The 27,877-nt window shown below is 41.9% G+C and overlaps 1 protein-coding gene across 1 annotated transcript in view; it reads right to left on the minus strand.

The window, feature by feature from the left end:
* The window catches only part of gabrb1 (gamma-aminobutyric acid type A receptor subunit beta1), a 60,161-nt gene that overhangs the window by 11,607 nt on the left and 20,677 nt on the right, over positions 1 to 27,877 (minus strand). Inside the window, exons 4-5 of the mRNA XM_056393970.1 lie at positions 15,059 to 15,279; positions 5,426 to 5,508 (exon numbers count right to left, since the gene is read on the minus strand). Of these exons, the coding sequence (XP_056249945.1) occupies positions 5,426 to 5,508; positions 15,059 to 15,279 (304 nt within the window). The remainder of the gene's footprint in view (positions 1 to 5,425; positions 5,509 to 15,058; positions 15,280 to 27,877) is intronic.

The following is a 27,877-nucleotide window of genomic DNA, read 5'->3' on the forward strand; positions in this document are numbered from 1 at the left end:
GGAAAACAACAGGTCACACTTCAACTGAAACACAAGGTCCAGCACATTTAAATACAGACACAATACACTGTGTATAAGACACAGACAGACTCTCAGGGCGCTTTCACACCTGCCGTGTTTAGTTTGGAGCTCAGGAGCGTTGGCTATCCTGGACAGGTAAAGATGCTGTAATCATAGAAAGTGTGTGGTCTACCTGACAGAGGTGGTACTGGAGCAATTTAAAAGGTATGGTGGGTTTCTCATCACAAGCAAACTGGAGCTGACGTAATGAACATGATGTGGGACATGTGGGTCTACTTGCTCTAGTAATTGTCTAATGCACCAAATCCTACAGGTTTACTCTGAACTTAAAAAATCTGCATCTTAAGTTTCTGTTCACCAAACACATTGAAATGATCTACAACACAGTCTCACCACCCATGGACAATGCAAGATGTTGACCTCAAACCACCTTATCTTACTCTTCTTTTGAATTTTAATTTGTGTATTTCAATCTATCTCAACATCATTGCACAGGAGGGAAACCTCAATGATCTTCAAGGCTTAAATACATAGAATAAAAAAAAAGATTTTAGTGTTGTTGCTAAGGGCAGTGACTTTGTAGTCAATAACCAGGTGAACTGAGTGGACAAGAACAAACAAACAACTGGTCAGGTGCCTGTGTATATGGTGTGACTTTATGAACGTGTTCTTGGGTTGGCACAGACAGCATCATAAAACACAGTTATTCAACCATGTGATAAAAGGAGGAAGTACAGAAATCACTGGAGTCCACTCTCCTTCTGAGAAGCTAAGAAACATGAAGATGAATGGAGGGAGAATGAGTTCAGTGAACAGGCTGCAGAGATGTGAACAGTGGGACAAAGAATGGGTGAGGAAATTTACCAGCTGTGTTCTACCTGGAATTCTAAAGTCCTAAAGAAGAGAACAACCAACAAAAAGCATCTCCATGTTAATCTCCACTGTGCAGAACAATCTGATCAACACCTGTGACTATAATGAGGACGGCTGCTGAGAGCAGGACAAGGTAAACAATACTTCCAAGGCCTTAGAGGATGAATCTGGTCATTTGATGTAATCATGTGATCTGCCATAATTTCATCCGCCAGATGGAACTTTTTGGACATTAAGATGCTGATGGTGGTTCATTGTTAGTAACTCAACAAACATGTGATGAAGCAGCAGGTACAAATGCTGATGATGGAGAAAACAAAGAAAGCTCAGTAGAGATATGAGGCTGAACAGTTCAGATACAGGTGTGCTCACTATTTGGCAACAGGTCACCATTTTTATCTAATGTGTGTCCTTTATAAAGGTAGTCTTGTTGTGGTACCGACTGGAGTTAAGGTGGGAGCGACTGAAAGCCAATGATCTGCTTTGATGAACAGCCTCACCTGTGTTACCCGTAGCTCACTATTTTTTGTTTCACTTCCTTTTTGCTGAACCCTGGAAAAGCCGGTCCATGCTCCTCCACTCCAGTTCAGTGCTGTTCTGCTTAATGAAGAGTCATTCAGTCACTCAGTTAGTTCAGTGTCTGTCTGAGGTCAGCCCAGTTAATTAGCTGCCTGTTCCTGTCTGTAATTATCTTTATTTGAACAAAGGAAGAAATATAAAGTTCCTGGAACCATTATTACATTTTTTATCATGGAGTGTTCTCTGCACCCGAGTCCAGTTAAACATTATAACAAGCTTCAGCTGCACTGTGGACCCAGCAGAGACAGAGCAAAGGGCCGCTGGAGGGGAGAATGAATGTAGTCCAGCTGATCAGCAGCAGCTACATCAGCTCCAGACTTGTAGGAGATGATGGATGCCAGCCTCACCTGCGGCTCTATCAGACCACCACCTGCTCCTGCTCTACCCAACTCTGAAGTCTACACACTGCCCTCCTCCAGAGAAATACTCTTGTAGAACAGACTTTCTGATGCAGTGTGAGCCCAGCCTAAATCTAAACTGACCTCAAACAGGCCAAAAAACATTCTTCATAACCTTGCTCATGGGTTCACCTCTGGCTCAACAAGCAGAATCCTGCCAGAGTTCACTGTGTCTCATGTGATGAGTTCCCTTTGATGAGTTTCTCTGGTTTTGGGCCACACATGGCTCGACCGTCATCATCCTCATCGACTGGGCAGACGGTGAATTGGAGGAATGAGGTCCTAAGTGTCAATGAACATCAAGGGATGAAGCCAGAGATTGTAAATGTGTCCTTTTCTCATTACCAACCTGTTGACGTCCTGTTTTCCATCAGATTATCAGGATCTGTGTTCGTCACAGTTCATGTGAACACGTCACCTCTCCTAGGAATGACAGCTGTATTTGTCCTTGTGTAGACCATGGTGCTCTAAATGACATCTCAGTTAAAACCATTAACCTCTTCTTCGTCAGCCTCAGTGTTTGAGCGTTGCCGTGGTGTCACCATCCACCAAAATCATTGGTGTGTAGTCCCTCTGCTTCTTCCCCCCTGGATGATAAAGTCTCCTGATTTGTATGGCGAGCTGTGAGCTGGCCCCCATGGTTCTTGTGTCTTTTTGTGGTCCTGGCTCAAGTGAGTCCCCCTTTCCTATCTATCTGGTTCTTCTGTGTCTGTCTGATGTACCTGCACCGCAACCGCCTGGTTTTATTGAAGGTCATCCACCCTTCAGTGTGTGGAGGATCCTGGACTCCGGGTGGGTTGGGCCTCATGACCTATATCTGGTCATCTGACAGGGGGATGGCCTTGCTTAATCCTGGATCAGGACTGCCCTGGACATTTATGCTGGTGGGCAAGAATCCCAGTGGCACGGGGGCAAGGACTAGTTGTCTACTTTCCCTGATCAGCTGACCTGCCTCACTTAGCTAGTTCACTATATGGCTTGTTCGTACAGATACTGTTTGTTGTGAGGCCAACACGTTCATTTAGTTATGTAGTTAGTTCAGTGGCTGTTCTGAGTTACAAAAGTGACATAGTTTTACACAGTATTAACTAAAATAAGAACTGATTACTACATACACAACTGACTGCATGTAAAAAGGCTAATTATTTACACAGCTCGACTATAGGTCCTGCAGCTGTCCCTCTACATCACTGAGGGGGGCGGGACAATGTCACGAGACTTAATAGTTCTCCCTAAGTGTCCAAATAACCTGTGGAGAGAGATATTAGAGAGAATATTTACCTCACTTGTATTTCATTAAGTCCATAGGGTTCAACTGTGTTCAATTCATGAATCCAAAATGCTTCCCTTCTTGCTGATTAATCAGATTTCAATACCAATACATTTCAGGGAAGTAGATGACCCATGGTTTTTCTCTTTGTAGTGCCTAGCAATGGCATAATCCATGTTTCCATTTCTAATGGCCGCCTTATGCTCAGAAACTCTCAATTTGAGATCGTGCTTAGTTTGGCCTACATACATCAAGCCACATGGGCATTTAAAGATATAGACAACATGTGTGGAAAGACAGTTGATGGATCATTCATATTTCTTTCCTGACTGAGGGTGATTAAATGTCTTAGTATCAAATGTATTAGAACAATGTGCACATTTCCCACACCTATAATTTCACCTATAAACACTTGTTGAGAAAGACAGTTAGTATATATCCTATATTTATTATTAGAGCACTCAGAAAACAATCAACCAATCAGAGGAGAGGCTCAGATCCTCCTCTCTTCTGATTGGCTCACCGACCTGTTGTTACTAGAGCTCCAGAGAGAAGAATGAGAGAGGAGATGTACAACTACACTGAGATGGTTTTTGGTTCTTAAAACCACAAATATATCTTCTCATGGATCAACACTTCAAATAAAAGACAGGAGAAGAGGGAAATCTGGAGCTTTAATGATGAGTGAACCACAGTATTCTCTCTTAAAGTATGTTATAGTCTTATTAATTTGGATCAAAAAATAATTCTAACAGTGAATTCATCCACTCTACACAGGAAGTGTCACATCCATGCCGTCTTCTGTGTGATTCACAATGAATCTGTGTTAAATCGTGAGTTTATATCGGGAAGTCGGCCTCCAGTTTTCTGTTCATCTCTTTCTGTCGAGCATCTTCCTCTTTCCCTCAGGCTGAACTGGAACAATAAAGACCTGCCTTTACATTTCCTGCCAGGTCTCTGTGTCCACAGCCTGCACCGTGCTGAAGTGAGCCCCCGCTGCCCCTTCACTAATTAGAGCTGTTTAATTGGAGCGGCTCGTCCCGTCATCTTATCTAAAGGCAGCTGGATTTAAAGGGAATTATCTTCTTCTCATTATGAGGAGGCTTCATTATGATTTTAACTTTTTTTTCCTTTTCACTTCATGTGAGAAGAAGAGTTATAAAGATGAAGATATACTTTGAGCACAGGTACAATTTGTCATGTTTAAATCACCTGGTCAGATGAAGGCCGGCTGTCATCTGTCCTCTCAGTGTAAATCTGTGTTTGAAAATCAACAACTTCTCTATTTATTATTTATCAAAAATAATGGAATCATTATAATTATTGGAATAGTGTGGCTAATATGATTTGCCTTGACAAAACTAAATAAATACATTGCCTTGTTGGAAATTCTTTAAATTGCATCTGCTCCTCCTCTCTGTGACTCCCTGTGGATATGTGGATAATAGCAAACGGAGAAATACATTTATCGAGCGCAGAATAGATTTCTGTTTGCTCAGGTTAAGTGTTTCTTGCTCAAAAAGAAATTCACTTCAAAATATAGTTTGTGTTTGCAAAAATGATTTGTGTGTGCTCAGAAAGTCCCACTGTGTGCTCAGGAGTGAGGCACAAAAATAGCGCCATACATACAAGACCGGCAGCTGGAGATCACTTGAACCTTTAGGTTATTTTGAGAAGTTCATTAAAAACACAAGGTTTTATGATATTTCATATTTTAAACTACTGTTCAATCCATCTGCTGATGATGAACTGACAGGGGAAACAATGAAGGACATATTTATGGTTCCATGGCAACATGTGCAGTATATATACAAGTGCACAAAGCTAAAGGAGTTTAAAATGGAGGAAACATGGAAGCAGTCCTCTCTTCTCTTCATCCTCACCTCATTATTCTGGACACATGAGGTCACGTCAGTCTGGATTAATGATAATCATAATCATTTATTTTTAATGAGAAGTTTAATAAAGACAACAGGTTGACCTGCTGTCAGTCACCACCTCTGTGGGTCCACGTTGTCTCGTGATGACATCACCAGAACTGTCCAATGACATGAGTGACATGTTGAACATGTGACCTCATGTTTACCGACCAGAGGCTACAGTACATTATGTGTCTCCTCCGTCTGAGTGACTGAACCAAACTACAGGTTCGAGAGAGACCAGGTGAGGTGTGAAGTGACTATTTGGTGCCTCTCTGCGGAACACTCTGCTGATGCTGTGACACACACACACACACACACACACACACACACACACACACACACACAACCTGAGTGACACTTACAGCTCTCTATCTCCAGGGTACAGTTCTGCTCATCCAGAGGGTATCTGCGCAGGTCCATCATGCAGGCAGCTGTCGTGGTGATCCTGAAAGAAGAAGGTTTCAGTTGATATCTGAAGAAGAATCCATCACAACACAGTGTCTTTGCCTCGTCACACGCCACAACCACACCTCCTCATCTACATGCACAACACTAGAAAAACATCCAGCTTCAGGTTTCAGAGGAGGAAAACATTTCATTTCCTGACGCCTGAGGGACACACTTGACTTTATAACAGAGTGAACAACACGTTCAGCCGCCTCTCCCTTACACACACTCCTGTCGACTGAGTCAGACTAATCTTCACACCTCCACTGGAAGTCAGCTGGTTCTGTAATGCTGAAGTCACCCCGGCAGCTCCTCTTCCTCGGGTTCACTCTTAATTAAAACTGTGAAAAATTAAGAATTAACACAAAGATCGAGACAATCATGTGAAACTTTGAAGTCTCACATCTGAAGGAGGAAACACTTCAGTTTGACGGACAGAGAATTAGTGACCGAGTCATTTGTGTTGATGAGGGTCACTGACAGCTCCTGGTGGGACTGAGGCTGCGGTTTCCTGGTTAGTCTCCTGGTTACAGTCTCCTGGTTACAGTTGAATCTAGACTCAAACCAGCTGACACTACACTGAATGCTGATACGACATGATGACGTCATGAATATGCTAATTAGCCTATTACATCTTCTAGTGACATTTAGCATGTTGTCCAGTCAAACTAGTTGTTTACAGAGGTTCATCAACAGTTTTCAACTATTTCCTCTTTTTCACACACTGAGCTCACATGGTCCGGACATGTACTAGGTTTAGACCTGGTCTTGTTAAGTCTCAGACAACTTCTCCCACAACTTGACTTTTATCCAAAAGACCTTTGATTCGGTCAGTTAAATGACACATTTTCAGTTTCTGTAGAACATTTGGGTCTGAATCCAAATTGTTGTTGATGCAGTAACTGATTTATGCTGCATTTTTCTCCAGTATGATGGAGACCGGACTGATGATGTTCTCCAGAGCTCAGGGAATGATCTTTTTTTAATGGAGAGTCTTGATTGAGTGGTGAAAGGTTCTCACTTTAAACTAGGTCCAGTGGAAGGTTTTTATCTGGCTTCAGTACAGGTGCTGTATCTGTATCACCTGCATCTTTAATAATGAGTCTGCTCTGCAGCTGAATGTGGGTCTGGATTTCCTCTGATCACAGCTGTGCAGAGCTCACAGCTGTAGGAACTGACTAAAGTTCAGACTGAGAGGAAACTGTATGTTTGAATACTTATAGGAAACTATGGTGTGAAATAAGCAGACCTTTAATGGTGGAGAAAAGGATGGAGAGTGTGACATGGAAGCCCAGAGAAACACACTAATGTTCCTCTTGACCATGTCTCTTCACTCTGCTGAGTGTGGAGCTACACACACACCTCACACACACACATCTCCACATACTCTGCTACAGTGTGAGGACATAAAAAGCCCTTCAATGCATGAATATTCATCACTTCGGTGGTGAATATTCTGGGACTGTCCATTTCTGTCCTGGACACACTCAACACATCAGGAAGCTCCAGATGAATTATAGAGCAGGAGCCCAGAGTGTGTGAACCACAGACCATCACCAGCCTCCATGTTGATCTCAGATACACACCTGTGCACTTTCTGACTGTATCCTGCAGGTTGTGATGCTGTCATGGTGACAACATCTGTCCACAGACAGACAGACAGTGACCCAGCTACAGTAAGTGTCTCTAGAACCCCGTTTTGCAATAATGACACACACAAACACACACACACAGACTCACAAGGTGAAAACAACCCCAGAACGGTGTGGTGTCAGCTCTGTAAGCTCTCAGGAGGTTCTGCAGGAACGTGACAGGTCGCCTGTTTCATAACAGGAATCACTGAGCAGGTAGAGGGAGTGTCTCGTGCTCCAACCTCCACTGATGTAGATCATTGCTTACCCATGCAGAAACATAATATATAAGAGTGATGTTGCCATATACTGTATGTCACCTATAAGGTGATATATTATTATCACACATCCTCTGGATATATGAAGATATAAGATTATAACATATATGAAATACCCAGAGTAAAATTTGTATTAAGAAAAATAAATTTTTTTATATATATATGTGTTAATGATATATATCTATTTTTATATATGTACATTCATTAAAAACTACATGCATATATATATATATACATATATAAATATATATATATATAAATTCTACATTCTTATATGTTTTTCTTATTAATTTCTGGAAGTGGTCTCAGTCTTTAGGAATCTACTGTTTATAATATCAACATATTGACAGGCTTTGGGAGGGATATACTGTATATTTATGTTGCAAATGTATATAATATAAACATACATACATGAGCATACATATTTGTATGGGCGAGACATACATGTCAATATATGAAACAGTTCCAATTTTGACATTTGTCTGATGTGTTTTTACTTTATATGTACATGTATTTCACTTGTGTATGAGCTCACAGTAGGAAAGGATACAAACAGTTCACTGCAATTTCACAAGAATAAAGTATTTAAAATAAATATTTAATATTTAAATATTTAAAGAATAGTTGTAATTTTAGGTTGCGTGTTGTTTTTAAGGGAAATATCAGAAGATTTGAAATGAGGAACGTGGAGCATCCTGTGAAGTTCTACTTTAGGTTTCACAAATGAGGAGAAACTTCATTTTTTGGCTCCTCCTCCTCCTCCTCATCATCATCATCATCATCATCATCTTCAGCATCAGGACCAGGAGATTGAATTGTTTGTGAAAAAACTGAGTGTATTCTATTGTTAGACATTTATTTACATTTTTTATTCTCGTAATATTCCGACTTTTTTCTTGAAATATTATGATTTTATTCTTAAAATTACGACAAAATTTCAGACTTTTTTTTCCCCTCAATGTGGCCATAATACTCATATTAAATGAACAACACTGTATGATTGTTGTTAAAGATGAGAGGCTTAGTTCCTCAGTGCTGAGCTTCTCTCCTCAGTAGCTGACTGACCACAGTGGTAGATCTATGATGTCTGGTTGTTGTCCATGTTCTGACTGTGAGGAGCAGCTCTGTGTTCAGCAGTGTGTGATGTCAGAGTGTGTTTGGTCTGGTATACACAGATCATCCCTCATGGACGTTTCAGTAGTAGTGACACATCCTACACACTGATCCTGCTCTGAAACAAACATGAGCTGAACCTCCTCTCATCTCCTCCACAGGATCTGCTCCAACTCTTCTGACTCTAAACACTTTTTCACCCACACACCGACAGAAAACACAACGTGAACTCATTCACAAACTGCAACACTGCTCATGTTGATTTAAATCACAGACTGCCAAACACAAAGCTGTGACTCATAATCAGACAGAGTCAGAATGCATTGGCTCACAGACTGAGGTCGTCACCTCTGTTAACCAGTGGCAGACTGTTCTCTACCTGGAGGAGGTTACTTATATTTTCTCTAATCTAAACCACTGCTGTTTGAGTCTAAAGAAGATGCAGTGAACCAGTTCTCTGGTGTTTCATCTGGGCTCAGTTTTTCAGAGGTGGTAAATTAAACTAGGTCTAAGTCTTCACCAACTATTTTTACATGTATGAATGAACCCAAAGTTCAGTAAGTCTCAAAATCACATGTCCACATGCTGCTCTGTCCTCTCCTTCTATGTGGAACAGAATGACCGCCTCGCGTTTGTCTGCCTCCACCACTCAGACCACTCTCAGGTTACATCCCTGTTTATCCAGAGTTAGCTATATATTAACCATTTGTGTGAATTTTGTCACAACAAGTCTTGAGTTATGGCTAAAATCTTGTTTTGTGACATCACACTGACCTTGACCTTTGACCTTTAGCCACCAAAATCTAAGTTTGTTTTTGAGTCCAAGTCAATGTTTGTGCCAAATTTGAAGAGGGCGTTACTGAGATATCAGGTCCATGAGAATGGGACAAACAACCTGAAAACTATATGTCTCTGGCTCTGGCTGTCACTGCTGCGGAGGAATCATAAAAGAGACAAGGGATTATGGAAAAGTTAAAGTTAAAGTCAGTCGGAGGCTGTTTGGAATTCACTGCAGTGTTTTCAGTCTGTCCATTGTTACCTTAGGAAAACCAGTGTTATATCTACGACCACTCTGCAGGGAACTGGTGAGCTCCCAGCATCACTGGTGTTTCAGGCTGGAAGATGAACGTCTGTTCTCAGTGTTACAATCTGATATTTTTTGTTTATCTGAAGACATAGTTAAGTTAATGCTTTACCTGAGTTGTAGTACTGCTCATACAGTACGTACAAATGTCACCACACAAAAACACGTAGAGAAAAATAGAAATATATGGACATAACCAAACAGTGACAGTGACTCCCTGTTACAGTTTATATGGGCTCTTCACATAGTCCATGTTCCACCTGTGTACAGTGTGGACACTGATACATGGACTGCAGTTTGAGCTTTTTACGCTGCACACAGTATGAAGGATCGAGGACGAAACTAACTGAGCACAGTATAAACAAGGTACTTCACTCTGACCTGTGTTGTGGTGAAACAATAACAGAGACCATCATGATCATGCTTGCTAAGACGTGGATCCCCCATCTCTTAGCAAAGAACAACCGGTGTTGTTTCAAGTCTGTGACTCTGTTCACATCCTCACAGGACATATATATATCCTAAAACCAGATGTGGACAGATGTGGTCAAGATATGATTGGATAATCCGTTATTCATTTTATTTATTCATCAATTTAAAAGCAAAAGATTTTGGTTTTTGCAGATTCATTTTTTTTATTTGGCAGAAACAGTAGATCGGTGGACAGACAAGAAGAGGAAGTGAAGTGTAAAAAAGTCCAAATAAAAGCCCGGAGGACATAAAAGTGTAACATGAAGTAGCACACAATCTATTAGTTTTAGTTTTAATATGATACCACACACCATCACATGTGACATCAGCACAGACTAAACTTAACCAGGCTGCTGTGTCCTATTTTTCTTTTTGTTACTGAGGACAGACGTCATCATCATCATCATCATCATCATCATCATCATTACTGCTACACTGGTCTAATGCTGCTGAGTGTGTGCTACTAACGATACACAAACAGACAATATGTGTGTTATATGTCTTACAGCCAACATGTGTGTGTGCAGTCGCTGGTGAGGTCATTCTGGGAAACCTAAATATAGCTATTGTGTCAGCAGTGAGCAGCACGCTGGATGAATAATTGTGGGAGCCGGCAGGGATAATGACTCTGCAGCATGGCAGTGTGAAATAAATCTTCCCTCCTTCACAAACTGTGGATGTCTGAAGCCAAAGTGATGAGCGAGAGAGAGCGAGAAAGAGAGAGAGAGGGAGAGAGAGCTGATTTCCTCCCAGGGTCTAATCACATGATCAACAAACACTTTGCCTGAGAGGATAATGATTATTATACTGTATCAGCAGACTGTATTGATCACGTTATCAGACTGACAGAATCAATCACCTGTGAGTCACAAGGTCAACGTCTGTATCACTGGTTCACACTCGGTGTTCATACACACAGTCTGTAATAGCTGCCTTTAGAAGTCTCTCAATCACAACAATAAGAAAAGACGGCATTGTGTGATGTCATGAAGTAGCGTGGGATCATGGGAGTTGTTGTCTTCACTACCATTACCACAAGCTCTTCCCGGTTTGGATTCCTTCCGTGTCAGTGGTTCATTCTAACCGTTAAAAACACTGAATGAAGCAGTTTCACATTTAAAGTCGGTGTTTGAGCGACGTTGTACGGAGGACAGAGACTCAGGGAAGAGTTGGAGCTGAGATTGATGCTAACCTTTGTTCTGATTGTTCCTCTGATAACTTATGAAGCAGATGTTCAGCAGGTTTTTACCAGCAGCTGAATTATCCACAGAGGTGTCCTCCTCTCCATAACAAACACACCAGGAGATTAAAACCAGTAGAAACACTGAATAAAGCAGTTTCACTTGACCAATTTCTAATTTGGAACCCCTGCAGCTCACCTGGTAGAACACATGCCACAAAGGCATAGTCCTACCTGCAGCGATCCGGGTTCCAGTCCGACCTGTGGCCCACATGTCATTCCCTCTCTCTCTCCCTGACTTTCCTGTCCCTCTCCCTTTAGCGATCTGAATAAAGGCAAAAATGCCCCAAAAAATCTGTGTTTAACTGACGCTTCTCGGCACACAGGGAGTAGCAGGAAACTGACACTACTTACCTTTGTTTCCTTAATAACTTATGAAGCAGACGTTCAGGAGGTTTTTACCAGCAGCTGAATTATCCACAGAGGTGTCCTCCTCTCCATAACAAACACACCAGGGGATTAAAACCAGTAGAAACACTGAATAAAGCAGTTTCTCTTTAAAAAACAGAGATTCAGCGATGCTCTTCAGTGACACAGGACAGGACGTCTCCAGCAGCTGGGAGCTGAGCTGTCTAACATTTCCTCAGCTTGTTTCTCTGGTAACTTCAGATCCAGACGTCCGACGGCCAAAATCCTTCATCTGGTTCAAATATAGAGCTGAAAACCACCAAGGTGTAAAAAGTGTATGTGGCTTAAAACTAGATTAAAGTCAATATTGAGCTTCTGTCAGACAAACACACTGACACATGCTCATAGAGGATATGATGTCATTGACAGGCATGAAGGAATAAATTTCACTCTTATCGGTGTGACAGCCTCATTTTTTTCAATTAAGAATTATGTTGTTTATTCAATATTCAGACTCACGTTTCTTAAACCTGGATTTTAACATCACGTTGATCTCAGTTGTAATTAACTCTACCTACAGCAGTCTGTATCTGATTGGTTGCCAAACATCATGCAGGTTGGTTGTATCTAACTCGATACTCGATACTCGGGTCGATGGAAAGAGGATGAAGAGGAGGAAGAGATGTGTTGTTCAGGGGAATGGAGGCCTGGCACACAGAGACATGTTTACCTTGTAGGAGACAGGAAGTGATGGGGGCAGCCCACCAGGCCTGTGTTCACTGAGCCGTGAAGGCGGGGCCAGCCATTGCTGTTTCTGGACTAATCCAGCCACTGCTCTCTGTCCTCCCAACATGCTCCTTCTGTCTGAAGCAGTCCTGATACACTGTACACTCTCTCTCCTGGTGTCTGATGGGCTGGAGTTAAATACAACCTGCCCGGTGTTTGCTAACCAATCAGACACATTGTTCTGTTATAGGAAGAGTTAATTACAGCTGAGATCAAAGTGACATTAAAATCCAGGTAACTCACCTTTCAGGTTTAACAAGTGTGAGTCTTAATATTGAATAAACAACCTATTTCTTAAATGAAAAAAATAAGACTGTCACACATGTAGTATTTAGCAGAGGCAAAACTGCCTTTATGGTTACAATTAATTTAAAGTTATAATCTGTAACTTTTCCACATTAAAATGTCTAAAAACATCTAGACCTGTGTTCTATATGTTGTTGAGTTGCGTTTTACATTATCCCCAAATGTTTCCATCAATTCTCAAACCAGAGAAATCTGTGACTTCAATCATGGCAACGGTCTCCTGTCAGTGACATCATATCTTCTATGATCATGTGTCAGTGTTGTGTTTGTCTGACAAAAGCTCAACATTGACTTTTATCTAGTTTTAAGCCACATACACTTTTTACACCTTGGTGGCTTTCAGCTCTATATTTGAACCAGATGAAGGGTTTTAGTCGTCGGACGTCTGGATCTGAAGTTATCAGAGAAACAAGCTGAGGAAATGTTAGACAGCTCAGCTCCCAGCAGCTGGAGACGTCCTGTCCTGTGACCACTGAAAAGCATCAGTGAATTAATGATTTTTAACTTGAAACTGCATTATTTAGTGTTTCTACTGGTTTTTATCACTTGGTGTGTTTGTTATGGAGAGGAGGACACCTCTGTGGATAATTCGGCTGCTGGTAAAAACCTGCTGAACGTCTGCTTCATAAGTTATCAGAGAAACAATCAAAACAAAGGTTAGCATCAATCTCAGCTCCAGCTCTTCCCTGAGTCTTTAAATGGGAATCTGCTTTATTCAGTGTTTTTAACCGATAGAATCACCGGGTCTGTTTGATTTCCTGAACCACTGACACTGAAGGAATCCAAACCGGGAGGAGCTTATGGTTATGGTGGTGAAGACAACAACTTCCCATGATCCCACGCTATTTCATGTCGTCACTCAATGCCATCTTTTGTTATTGTTGTGTTTGAGAGACTCCTAGAAGCAGAAGTTACAGACTGCGTTTAAAGAAGTGGAAACCTCTTGATTGTGTAAGTGTAAAGAAACTTCAGAGTCACCAAGTAAACAATAAAAATCTGTCATCTTTAATTCCCTGAGAATAAATGAATTTATACATTAGATCAGTGTGTGAGACTTCATGGAACATTTAGGAACAAAATCAAAAATCACCTGTTTTATCCTGTGATGGAAATGATCATTCCCTCCCTAAAATATAGATTGTAGATGACTGAAAGATTTTCTGATCAGCCTCCATCAGGATCTATTACTGCTCAGAATGAAGAAATAACACTTCAGACATATATGCACATTTTTTGCAGGAGGACAGTCTCGGAGGTCAGTGACACTATAAACACTATAAACACTGTGACTCCGATCCAGGACAAAAAGCCAAAGTTAACAGCTTATTAAAATGTGCAGCTTGGCCTCAGAGCTGAAAAACACCTCTCAGCTAAAAACTCCCAGAATACCTCTGAACCCAGAGAGGACTGAATTATTGACAGTGAGTCAGTTTCTTCAGTTAAGTCCATGGAGCTCACCTGGTCATAGCTGTGCTCTGCTGCAGAGAGCGAGGCTGTGTACACTGTGTTCACCAGGAGAGGCTCCATAAATGATTCAGCAGCTGGTTCCCCCTCAGAGCTCCACAGTGAGCAGACGGAGCAGAGTTCAGCCTCTCATGGAGACTCAGAGGAATCAGCTAGTCTTATATGCAAACATGGCCAAAAGTCATATTCTGATTAGAGTTTGTTGGAGTTGAGAAAAACTAAATAAAACTCTATTATTGGCTCTTTGGAAGCCAATCAGCTTTAAAACGAAGTGACCATTCATGTGAATATGTACCACCCTAAGGTGCCCTGAGGAAGGTCCAGACATGCTGCATGCAGCTGCACTGAGCCGTGAGCACATGCTCATCCATCTCTGTGTCTGCAGCTCTCAGTTGTTTCTGCACTTCTGAACTTTGTACTTTCAGATATCAGCCATGTTTCGCCAGCTACTGATCACTTCCTTACCGTCAGTTACTCTTAATGAGACTTCCTGCTACTGCTGTTTAACATTAAAAGTTTTCTATTGGCACACTGGAAGGAGCTTTTATTGTGAAGCAGGTATAGGAAATGCAATGAGTTGGTCGCTGAGTTAGTGGAGCTTTGTTAGTGGTGCAGGATGCTGGACACCATTTTGGGCACCACTGACTGGCTTGTGCAGGCCCCTGCAGAGACCTGGATCTCGTTGTGTTCTAATTCTAGTGTTCACATCAACATGAAATAAAACAAAGCATCAGTTCCACTGCATCCACTGATGTCTTTTAACAGCTGCTTACATCACTCACCCAGCACCTCATGACAGGGCTACAAAGAGCAGGAGAAGCTCTCACCTCAGTCCATAGAGCACAGTTCCATCAGGGTGCAGTCTGATCATCCGGTTCTTCACGGTCACCCCGTGGACGAAGGACTTTTTGTCATTGATGAAGTAGGTGTCAGGGACCCACAGCTGGTCTGCCACTCGGTTGTCCAGGGTGAGGTTGAGAGGAATGCCTGTGTAGGACAGACGCTTGTCTCTCCAGGACTGCTGGAAGTACATGGTGATGGTGTAGTCCTGCGGGAATGACATGGTGCAAAAGGAAGGTTAGCACGACCCAGTGACTCATGAATCCCTCCCACCCTGCACAGCTTCCAGTGTGTTTGTTATATCACTGAGAACTGGTGTAACGTCTGTGATTAGCTACAGACCAAGATAAAACCTTGCTGTTGTATTTCCCCAACAACTTTTTTACCTCAAAAATGGTAACATTGACTATTTTTGATCTAGATTACTGCCCTACCACTGATGATAAAAATTGATCTAGGCAATGTTTCAATCATAGTCTGTTAACTGTTGTTAACCTCCATCCTCTCTCTCCAGCCCACAACCTGACTGTGCTGTGTGTTGATGAAACCATGACGCTGTCCGTGGTGCTGAAGGAACAGACGGATTTAAACAAACTCCTCCTCTCATTAAATAGTCTCTAAAGCAAATATGAAGAGCTCCCAGGTCCTTTTAAGAGACATATTGTAGCGATGCTCAGAGCGGCCTCTGTTTCCTGAAGAAGTGAACTAGCTGTTGTTAGAGTTAAATGTTGCTTAGCGATCTTTGATATCCATTACTACGACAATGTGTTAGAATGAAACTGTCACTTCAACTGTCGCTGCCTAAAGTCCCTATATCTGCAGGACAGGAACTGTTTGGTCTCAATCTGCAGCTATGCATCGCAGTAGTCCAACATGAATTGTGGCGTTCATAATCACTTACATTCTTCCATTAGGCCAAATGTAAAGCAATGTGTAAAACAATAAAATCAATTATCAAAATTATGCAGACTACATGGATTCTCTCTGTAAGTGCATCGAACTTACATCGAACTTACCAGTGATTGGGTGAGCGGCCTTCAGCTAAAGACAAAACTCACACTACTACGACGTCCTCACTACTATGTTTTCGTTTTAAAACACATCTCTTTTGCTGTGTTTATTCCTGCCGTCCACCCGACTGCTGAGTCCTCAAACTCCTAAAACTTCTTCAGAAACTCTGTTGGACCTGTTTTATTTTGAAAACTCTGGGGTTGTGTTGTAGTCTGGATGGACAGAAACTGAGACCTTTGGAAACAGTGACGTAGACACTTACAGTCTCTCCTGATCGGGTTTCATCAGCCTCCACTACCAGTGGTGAATACAACATGGTAATGAATTACAAATGTTACTGACCTTGTTGTCTTTGCAGCTGTTGTTCAGTTAAATTCTGTATTTTAATGCCACAACTGTCTTTGTTGTTCCTCGTTCGTGGTATTTTCTACAACTAACGCACATGCTCAGTGTATGTGAATGGTCATGTATGTATGTTTTTACAGGTGTGTTAGTATGGCTGGAGATTACTTCTGTATCTGATACAGAACTAAAACGCTCGCCTGGGTGGAGATCGATTTTGTTTAAAACACCATTTAAAAGTGAATATGTATCAGCGTGGATGTAGCTTCAGTCGAGTGAATTAACTAGCTTAACATTAATTCCAAGACTGATAAACTTTCCATTGAAGTTGGAATGCTTTTATTTCTATTCAGTTTGTGTAAAGTTGAAATACACGTTGCAATGGGGTTCCTATATGTTTCTATTTTAATGGCAAGATGATCCCAGTGCAGGCTGGAAGAAAATGAAGAGAGTGCATCAATCAAAGTTCATATTTACACAAGATGGGGAGAAGGAGAGAGAAAAACAAAGAGCAGGTACTGTCCACTGTTCTCAGGATAGGGGTTTGTCCTTGTGCTGTTCAACACACACAAAAAGAGATACCACACACTCATACAAAATCCTCCTATTGTTTCCATATTTGGTTGACTATATTTCAAAGGTATCTGTAGTGTGGATTTACATCTACTGGGACAGTTTAATTAAAACATTGTCAACATTCATTTCCAGATGTTCCATCGTCATTTTAGCCTCTCCTGTATTTCCAGATTGTGGATCCTTCATTGCAACATTTAACCTGATTGTCACACATTAAAATGCACAGAGATCAGGGGACTGAAAACAACCCCCACAGCAAGGTCAGCACAGGAAGTAACTTCCTTGTTTACCAAATTGTCAAGGACGTAAACAGAGAAATATCTCTGTGGGTCAGTGGAGTTTGTGCAGTGAGGATGTTCAGGGTTCACACTCATCATGAGTGTGTGAGAGGAAGAAGGCGTGTGTGCCGTGCGGAGTTGTTAGCCATGATTCACAGTCTGGGCTGTCAGGAGCAGAGTGCTGCAGCTTCTCATGCAGTCTGTACCTTCTATTCAAAAATAACTTGTTCCAGCCTGAGCACAGGCTGCTGAGGTGGATTATGTTTTGTAACGTCACTTCTTATTAAGCAGCAGGAACAGTCACCGGCCTGCTCACTCCAATTCTCCCCTCTGCTCCTCAGAGAGCTGCAGCTCCCTCCTTCACCTTCAGCCTGAACCCTACAGCTGTCCCTGCCGCTGCCACGTGCTCAGCTGATCCCTCCACCACCACCCTGCACTCGGACCACCTTATGACAGCTCTAATGATCATATGACATTAGTATCTTATGTCTTTGCGTTACCATGACAGCAAAACGTCTCGTCTTGCACTTCTCAAGAGTTGACAGCAGTAATCATCCAATCATTCTTTACATTGACTACAATGTCAGTACTGTTCAGTCAGACAAGGTTTACACTTGATAAACTCAAGATACATGAGAGGTAAAAATAGAAGCACAAAGTATTGATTGATATCAGCTGTTTTCCTCGTAGTCACCCACGACACACTCAGTTCAGGTGTAATGTAGCGCAAGTGATAAGATGCCCGACCGCCATAGGAAGCAAATGAGGAGATGCGAGGCCAGGGTGATGCTTGCAGCGTGAAAAAGCTTTTTGAAATTTTGTTACATTGCATCTTACATTTTGTTAAACTGCCCGTTGTTACATTGCCTGTTGTAGAGGAAAATTTTAGTGCGATTCTATTTGTAACCTGTCTTCTTATTGTAACGGGAACAACTTATTGGGTTTTGACTCCTGAGACTTTACAGCTACCTGCCTGTGCAGCCTGAAACCACCAACTGTCAGCCAGGGCAGGATACTCCACATTCTTGTTTTCCAAAATACAAGAGACTGGATTGTTCTCATGTTGAGGCTCTCACTTTGTGGGGACCATTGATCTCTGTATAAGAGCTGAGCCCATTTGCAAATGCTATGTTGAATAAATACCAGTAAGACAGGCCTGAGTCCTTGTCACCTTCTAGTGCATCCGAACGTACAGACTGCCTGCCTAAAGACACAGCTAAACTCCCACCTGTGATTTTATTTGGCCTGTATCCTAACACATGACAATATGCTCTTCAATCACTCATATTAAACATGAAGAAATACTAATAATAATAATATTAATTAATATTAAGGTGTGGTAACGGTGACCCATCATACAAAAGAATTGTAGAACAAAACACTTTGCATGTTTTTCCTTTTTTTTTTTTTGATGTGTTGTATGTTTTAGGGGCGTAACACAAAACTCCTCTCTGTATCTGTGTATTTCTATTCGTTTTACACTGGGGGGAGATGGCTAAGGTGGTAGTGCAGGTAGAAGACCCTGGGTTGGTGGTTCAATCCCCGGCTCCCCTCCACCGACTCAGTTACCGTGGCGAGTGTTTACTACTCCAACGTCTGATCTCTGAAATTCTCAAAAAATGTTCCTTCCTCAATGTGGCCCTAATACTCCACCATACAAAACAAACACAATACCCTGACTTAAAGTTCATCATTCATAACAAAAAATATATTTATTTGGCCCTTAATTTACGGGATCGCCACAACCGATACCTGCTAATTAGTGCTATCATAATAACTGCTATTCAATTAACAAACAAGCTTCTGTATTGGATGTTTCAGTCCCAGAGGTTTCTGCTTGGGTCACCCATCCATCCAAGTGTCTGTGGCTCTTTAACAATGTCACACTAATTCTGCTGACAGACAAGAGAGATCAATTCAGTCATTTATACATTCAGCTAGTGGAGCTGTTTTTGTGTGCGGTACAGACCCAGTACACACTGGTAGTGCTTAGCTCCAACCATGGACGCAGAATAAGGGTAAAAGCAGATTTTCGGCAGCTTTAAGTGGAAGCTTTATGCTGAATTGTGTCTTTGTGTGTTATTGTTTTGCTGCACTGGCGAGCTGCTGCTGTGTGTGTGTGGGCCTCAGGGAACATGTTTCTGCTGCTGTCCCTCGCTCTCACACTAGATTTCAGCAGCAGCACTGTACAGTGTGAAATGCATTGTGTCACAGCACGTTATGACAGCCTGCATACATTCAGCAAATGCGCTCTGTCCCTCTCCAGCTATTCTCAGCTGTAGTGTCCTCTAATGCAGAAATCATTGGAGACAGGTTTCTGTACATTTTAACTATGAATATAATGATACACTCATGACTGAATTGCCTTCATTGGCTCTAGTAGTTAGGGCCCGAGCAAGGAACCTATTGTTTTTAGAAAGATTATTATTATTCTGCTGGAACATTTTTCGAACACATTTTTGAGGCTTTTATGATGTTCAAAAACTCACAAAACTTTCAAGGTTGCCCATAGAAAATTTCAATGAAGTAGCCCCCACAGTACGTTTGACCTTGATGTATGAAAATTGGTAGGCTTGTGCGTTGTCTTGAAATCTACAAAAAAGCCTCTTTGACCCATGAGATAAATCCAACCGGAAGTCAACCATTTAGAATTTAGTGTGCAATTTTGCCGCATTTTGTCACCATTTTCAGGCGTCATACTTTAACGAACTCCTCCGAGAGATTTAATCAGATCGACTCCAAATTTGGTCCATGGAATCTTAAGACCTTTGTGATGTTAAATTGCAAAGCTTTTAGAGGACAAAATGGCTCAAGGGTGCCCCCTAGAAAATTTCAACAATGTAGCCCTCACAGCACTTTTAACCTAAATGTATGAAAATTGGTAGACATGTGTATCCCATGGAGATCTACAAAAAAGTCTCAACCCAACTGGAAATCCACCATTGCTGCCATTTCCACGTGTCGTACTTTAACAAACTCCTACAGTTTTAATCAGATCAACTCCAACATTGGCCAGAACAATCTTAAGACTTTTGAGATGCTAAATTGTGAAGCTTTTTCACAGTTGTTGAACAGCATGTTCGTGGCAGTGCGGCGAATTTCATAACAGGAATTTATTATAACTCCAATACATATTGTCCAATCTGCCCCAAACTTGGTTATAAAATGCATAACCGGGTTACAATGCTTCACTGTGAAAATTGTGAGTTTTCGTTGAACTCTGCGGCTGTGGCCGTGCACCAGATTTTGATGCTTCGCCATTAAACAGGAAGTTGTTAGAACGATAGTATACATTGCCCAATCCGCCCCAAATCAAAAATCAATGTTTGATGACTGTCCCACAATGGACAAATTCCTACGGTAATATAAAGTCATAGTCATAAAGCCACCAACTGGTTTCAGGAAACAACCCATGAGTAGGTCTCTTTTATCTCTGTTTTTACCCTTCCTTCTTGTCTGGACCACAGCAGCAGGGCCCTATAATCTGGAATGTCCCTGACTGACTGACTGACTGATATTTCCACCACTGGCCACTGGTCAGCAGTGCCTCGTCACTGAGTTGGAGTTTCTGCTACAAACAGGTTCTATCGGGGCGGGGGGGGCGGGGGGGGGGGGTGTTTATAGCTGCAGTGTTGACAATTTAGCTCTAGACTTAGAACTTTTTTCAAATGAACAGGTATAAACCTGGTTCATGACTGGACTGTACATGAATGCCAACCAGGGGCTTAGGGGTACCAAGCTGCTCTGGTTTCCCGGTTGCTCTGGAAGTGCAAGGGAAGAGGGGGCGCACTTCCAGTACACTGAGCCTTGCCTCCATTATAGCAAATAAAGTACTTTCAATACATGTATCATTATTACTAAAGGAGGCGGAGGAATAACTAAACATAAGACAAACTGAGCAGAGAGCAGGAGAGAGGGAAGTAAATAAAGACTAAACTATTGTGGATCCAGATGAGGCTGTGAGCTGTGACAGAGATTAAAAAATAAATATATTCAATTTAAATATAGCAGAAATATTTGAATTAAAAAGTTATAAACTCCCAAAAATTTACAGCCTAGCTCAGGTGTCAAGCTACCTTCACCTGCACATTGATTGATTCTGAAGGTGGAGAAGAGACAAGGACGAGTCCAGAATAACAAGGACAAGTTTCATCATTAGCAAACAGGAGAGGAGGAGGTGAAAGGCTGAAAATCTGAGAATCTGCTCAACGTCACTGAACAAACCAACAACTGAGGTGATAAAGATAAACAAGACATTAAAAAAGAATCATGGTAAAAGCCCTGCAGGAGTTGTCTCTGATATAACAAATAATCAGACTTCAGGAATTCATCTGTTGCAGAAAGCAGTTTAGTTCCTGACTATATTAAGCTGGACTGTGGTACAATGAATTCTGGGTAAATTAAGCGTTTTTTCAAAATAAATAAAATGGCCTCCTAAGGAACCGCATCCAACAACTCAGCTCTGTTTACCCTCAGCAGAAAATGTTTGTCTTTTAGAAGAATTCAACCGTTACAAGGATGTTTTCATTTGGAAAAATTCAGCAAAGAGAAAAGAGAAAAAAAAAATTGCTGCAGTCTCTAAAAACTCTTTCCCTCCTCCTTGCTCAAATGATGAGCCATGTTTTCATGTTTTTAGCAGTTCGTTACTGCTCAGCGCAGGTGTCACTGATTGTTACCATGGCAACGTTGGTCTTAGACCTGAGTTAGCCTGGGGGTAAGGTGTCTAATGTTTTTGACTTAAAATGAGGCAGTCTTTATAATTGTGAAACAGTCTTACTAACATTAAACTAATCTATGAGCAAAATGAAGACCGGACCAACACCACAGACCAGTCTGAAATATCTCTGTGAGACCGGCCTCAGGTAACACAGAGGGAGCTGCATCGCTGCTCCTCCATCCAGCTCATGTGACGCGCTCAGCTGCATTTCAGATTCCACTCAGCTCTCAGCTCTCTGTTTCCAGCGTTCGCTGCAGTTTGTGAAGATGCTTATGCAGCATTTCAACAACCTGGAGGGAAGAAACTTTCTGAAAAAAAAGACAGGCGTGTACCAGAGGCACGTCTGAGCACTTCAACTGTGTGGTCACACAACAACGCAACCACCAGAGTGGTTATAGCACTGAGTGAACAAAACCACCGCTGCTTCTTTAACCTGCTAACTACTGGGGAGCAGTGAGAGCCTCACAGGCAGCTGTTTGTCAACCAGGTGTTTAAACTCAGCGTCACTGGGATTCACAGCACAAGTGGCAACAGGGAGGAACCAGCCTCTGGGTCCAAAATGTCCACAACGTTCATGTTGAGCAAAATATTTTTTACCAAACTGTCATGAATTATTATGGTGTTTACTGAGGATGACCTTCCCTGCATCACCACCATCATCAGGACAGTATCTCTGCCATAAAATAAGGGATGAACGATATGCAAAAAAAAAATCATATTAAAATTATCTTGATTTTTGTGATGTGATATGATTTCAGTTGGAGAGGTCACTTTTTATTTTCATGTTCACTGAAACTAATATAAGAATCATGATGATGATGTGAGTTTTGTTGGGGCTTGCACCAAACACACACGTTCTTTTGTGTCTGGAGAATATGATCTGTAGGCCGAGGCGTCTCTGTAGCACCACAACGCTTTGTTTATAGTCTGTTGTGACACATTTTACCTTTATGAAAAAAATGCAGCTCATAAAATACTTCATAAAATGCTTTGAAGAGTTCACAGCTTTTGATTTAAATGGTTTGATTTCATTATTATCTTTTATTTCTGGCTCTACACAGTGAAACATTCAGCATCCAGCTGTACTGCAGTTTTACACTGGTGAAGTAAAATAAAGCGGCGACACTAACAGATGTGCGGCTGGGCTCAGAAAGAAAACTGGATCACTGTTTTTCAGCTGGATTGTCAGTTTGTCTCACTTCATTGATCAGTTTGTAAAGATGTGAATAGCCAAGCTGAGCCGATCAGAGATGATTCAGAGGCACTGGAACTGTTAGTGGACGATAATAAAGTGGAGATGACATCAGCTCTCATGAGGCAGCGGTGAGAAAGTGCTGCCTCATAAAACTGTGTGTGTGTGTGTGTGTGTGTGTACAGTCCCACCGGGGATGAAGACTTTCTTAGATTCTATTATTAGAAGCAGCTGTTCTGCTCCACCATCATCGCTGTGGCAGCTTCGTGTTTCCGCAGTGGAGCGACGGCCTGAACGTGAGCTACTGTTCTACATATGCACCGACCTGAAGCCTGGTGGCAGAGAGGCAGAGGTTTGCTGCTGCTACTGCACCACACTGCGCTGCACTCCAGGCACACGGAGGAACAGGGCAGCTCATGCCCTTGGTGTGTTTGCCTGTTTTTTTCTGTGTTGATGCGATGTGTGATCTCCCTCCGTGCTGTCTCTCTCTTCGTCTCTCTCTTTCTCTCTCTCTCTCCCTCTCTCTATCTTCCTGTTTCTGTCCAAATTCCACTGCAGCAAACAAACAGGCAGCGCTGCAGAACATGGGCACCTACGCCATGCTAACCCCACTGCAGTGTGCTGCTGTCTGACCTAATTCTTCCCTATCCTCAGCCATCTCTGGATGCAGCCTGGAACACTTCACAAGAGAGGGGGTGGGTTAGGTGGTGGAGTGGTGGTGGGGGGGGGTGGGGGTGGTGCAGTCCTTTTCAGACCTCTTCAACTTCAGATGTGAGAGAACTGAAACTGCAGCAGAGCTCAGCCATGACTGGGATACTCTGATCGCTTCATACGCTGACGAATAAACATGCATGTTAATCAATGTGTGCGGAAGCATTTTAGCCTCTTTTAGTTCATTGTTTTGAGCTCCTAGCTTCACTGTTCTGTCCAGTCTCAGACCAGCAGAGGGCAGCTCTGCTTAGCACTGAACCACAGACACAGTTAGGGAGCAGCTGGAGAACATGGTGGAGTATTTAGCCAACGAGGATCCAGATATTTCCCTCAGGAGATGGTGGAGACCAAACACAGAGCTAAAAGAAAGAGAGGGAACACTGGGCACCACCAGTCTGTGTCTATTATACAGTGATTAATAGGCAACTGTTTGTGTTGTTCACAAATGTTGTGTTTAGAGCTTTTTATACTGTTTTAAATTATATTTTCTCCATCTGTTATAGCCAACAAATAAAAACACAGAGCTAAAAGTAAAAATAAAAAACATTCTGTTTTTGTTTGTGTCTTTGTCTTTCTGTAAAGCACTTTGTAACCTTGTTAAGAAAAGTGCTATGGAAATAAAGTTTATTATTATTGTTATTTATTAAAGGAGCTATTTGTAAGTTTTGCTATTGCTACATAGCGTTAGCATTAACAACTGTTTAGGAAGCATTCTTGCTGAGAACTTCGGTGATTGTTGTGTTTACAGAACTAGAGGTTATAATACATCCTCGGAGCAGCTACCTCTTCAGGACAGACTGGACGCGACAGTGACTCGGTATCGGAAAGTTTCAAGATGGGCCAGCTGGGCCAGGGCTAGTTGGTTAGCATGCTAGCTTCGGTAGAAGAAAATACGTGATAGAGAAAAGAATTAACATTGGTGTCTGTTTCCACCTCTGGAGACAGCTGTTGGTGAGAAAAGGAATGAAGTTTGATGCTGAACTCACAACATTCCTTCTACTGGTAAGTAAACAGCCGCTAATTCTAACATTAGCTATTTAGCAATAACAGCATTTACATATAACTGACTCTTAACTCTTCAGTGAGCCATACTGGCTGACATTTCCCTTCATTACGATGAACACACCCTGTAGTTTAATTCAACCCACACACACTATTCTGCTCCCTGAAACACTCACTAAACCACCAAATGTGGATTAATCCAATGCTGAAAATAGTCCCCAACAAATGCAGTATTTCCTTCTGTTAGAGTAATGTTTGCTTAAAAATACAGTGACCAGCTGTTTTAGGAAATTACAGAGCCTTTTTAAAAACATATATATGACTACATAGCATACAGTATGATATCATATGGACACAAGGAACCACTGGGCTTGAGAAGTCAATACAATATCATCTAGTACAGAGACAAGACAAATGCACTGATCAATGATCAATATTTCACAGATTACTTTTATTTCTATTTGGTTTTATTCAGGAATTGTAGAATTATTAGAGCCAAGAAGCTCAAAAACAAAAAATAATTCAAATGACAGATGAGCTCTGAACATCAGAAAGCTTGATTCAACACTGACAGTAAACCCAGACTGCTCCAAATGTGTGGGTATGGGAAACTTTAGACAAAATCATCTGTAAAATGTAATGTAATACAGCAAATCATGCCTTGCGTCGACCAGGGACCAGTCACAGTTATACAGTGATCTTATGTCTCTAACAGCTGTTTGTCTGCAGGCCGTCCGGTGTCAGTTTCACTGAAACTGGAGACAGACTGATGAAGGGTTTCCTCCACAGAGTCCAGAGTCTATTACACCAAAGGAAAAATGTCTGCAGTGTTTAATCTGCCGCAACTTTTACAGTGTCTTTGCAGCCGTTTTAAGCACAGTTCGTTCAGCTTCAACATTCTGCTTCACCTGGAAACTTATCATGGAAACAAGCCAATCACAGTCCGGACTGTTCTGGTCTGGTATGTGGTTCTGTTCTCATCTGTGGTTCTGTTCTCATCTGTGGTACCCCAATGGTGGAACAAGCTACCAAATGCTAACAGGCCAGTGGTGTCCCTCTCTATCTTCACCTAAACCTGCTAACCAACCAGTCCTCCAACCTGAACGACCACAGAGTTTGTTTGTTATAACCTTTTGATACGACCCATAGTAGAGTCTCCTGAAATACTGTCTCTATGGTGCCAGGTGTACTGGACATATGTCGCCATGGTTACAATAATTATGGTTTAGTTAAGTTTAGGAAAAGATGGTGATTTGGGTATATTTGGGTAAATAAGTACTTTCTGGACATTACATGATCTTTGTTGTCATGGTTACGTAAATAAACTTGCAGACTGTACCAAGGGTGGCGAACCTACCTTTGTCACCATGGTTACTATGATACTGGTCATAGCTTGCTTAGGTTTAGGAAAAGATCAGGATTTGGGTTAAAATAAGTACTTCCTCAACATTAAACGATCTTTGTTGTCAAGGTTACAGTCATGGATAATAGAAACAACATAAACTTCTACTTTCACATGGGAATGGAACAGCGCTCTCCTGTGTCATATTCATCCATCCACCACAACCTCCTCCTGACGTGGACTTTGTCTCTCTTTAAACTACGTCACCGCACTTTTCCCTTTGCTCCTGTCATAATTACTACGACCACTAGATGTCGCCTAGCAACAAAACGTAACTATGGCACATAATAATCTGCTGCACAGACGACCTGCACGACCTATAGGCTTTAGTTTTACAGGAGGACTGTCTCCCTGATGTCCTCGCACTTCGCCTCATTGAAAAGATGCAGCACTTAGTACTTACATCAAGGTCTCCTACTGCACTGAAGCTTCAGTGACGTCCCTCACTTTGGATAAAAGCATCTGCCACATGAGTAACTGTGAATGCAGTGATTCATCAGTACTGTTGCTATGGTTACCTGCAGAATATCTTAAACTCTAATCTAGATTAAACCATTGACCAGAACCATCTCTTGATATAAGCTTTTGATGGGCATGTGCTAGCCAATCAGAAACAAGTTCTTCCCTACTCTTGTTATGATATAGAACAAAATGTCCGTCTGACTCAGCAGAAAACTGTGTCCATTATAAAGTCCATCCAGGTGTAATCTTACTGCATCACACGGACTGTACACATTTACGTGCTTCTATAGAATCAATACCGGTGACAGATGACACGATAATGCACAATCACACAGATGCTGACTCTCTGTCGTCTGCCACCAATCAGACCGTTTTTGCTGTTTGCTGTTTCCAAACCAACCAGCATGCTCCCATCCCTCCTCTTGTTTCCATGCCAACCCCAGCATGCACTCATGAACAGGTAGAGAGGAGACGATTCAATACAAGTCAAGGTTCTGGCAGGAGTGAACAGGAGGACAAAAGGAACGAGAAAGAGGAACAGGAGCAGAGTTTGACGGCTGTGTTAACGAGGACCGAGTGAATCTGGTGTAAAAACTGTTCCAGTTATAAAGTTATGATACTTATTTATTGTGGTTTCATTACACTGTCCACAACGGTGTGACGCGAACAGGTTTCATTCTGCTTTTGTATCATTATCAGTATTTGTGTTTTATTACAGGCTACAGCACATCACGATGATGTGAGGTAAAAATGCACACTGCCACAGAATGAATGTGCATGCAGAGCAGTGTCCGTTATATATTCCACCTGCTGTGACATCACTCAGTGGGTGTGGCTAGAACATGCTTGGAACATGCATCAGCAGTTTCATGCTCCATGTGATGCAGCATGGTGTATGTTAACAGTAGGTTATATAAATGAACCAGTATATACCAGACTCACATCAATACACAACCACAGATCAACACACTCACTGTATCACACACAACTGTACTGCAGTCAAAACCTGAAGCTTCCCAGTAACTCTGTCCTTCTGCACTCTTGTGCCTCCACTGTGTGTGTGTGTGTGTGTGTGTGTGTGTGTGTGTCCCGATCACACTTAAAGCAACCTAC

The sequence above is a fragment of the Seriola aureovittata genome, chromosome 13, assembly GCF_021018895.1.
Source record: "Seriola aureovittata isolate HTS-2021-v1 ecotype China chromosome 13, ASM2101889v1, whole genome shotgun sequence".
Classification (NCBI taxonomy): domain Eukaryota; kingdom Metazoa; phylum Chordata; class Actinopteri; order Carangiformes; family Carangidae; genus Seriola; species Seriola aureovittata.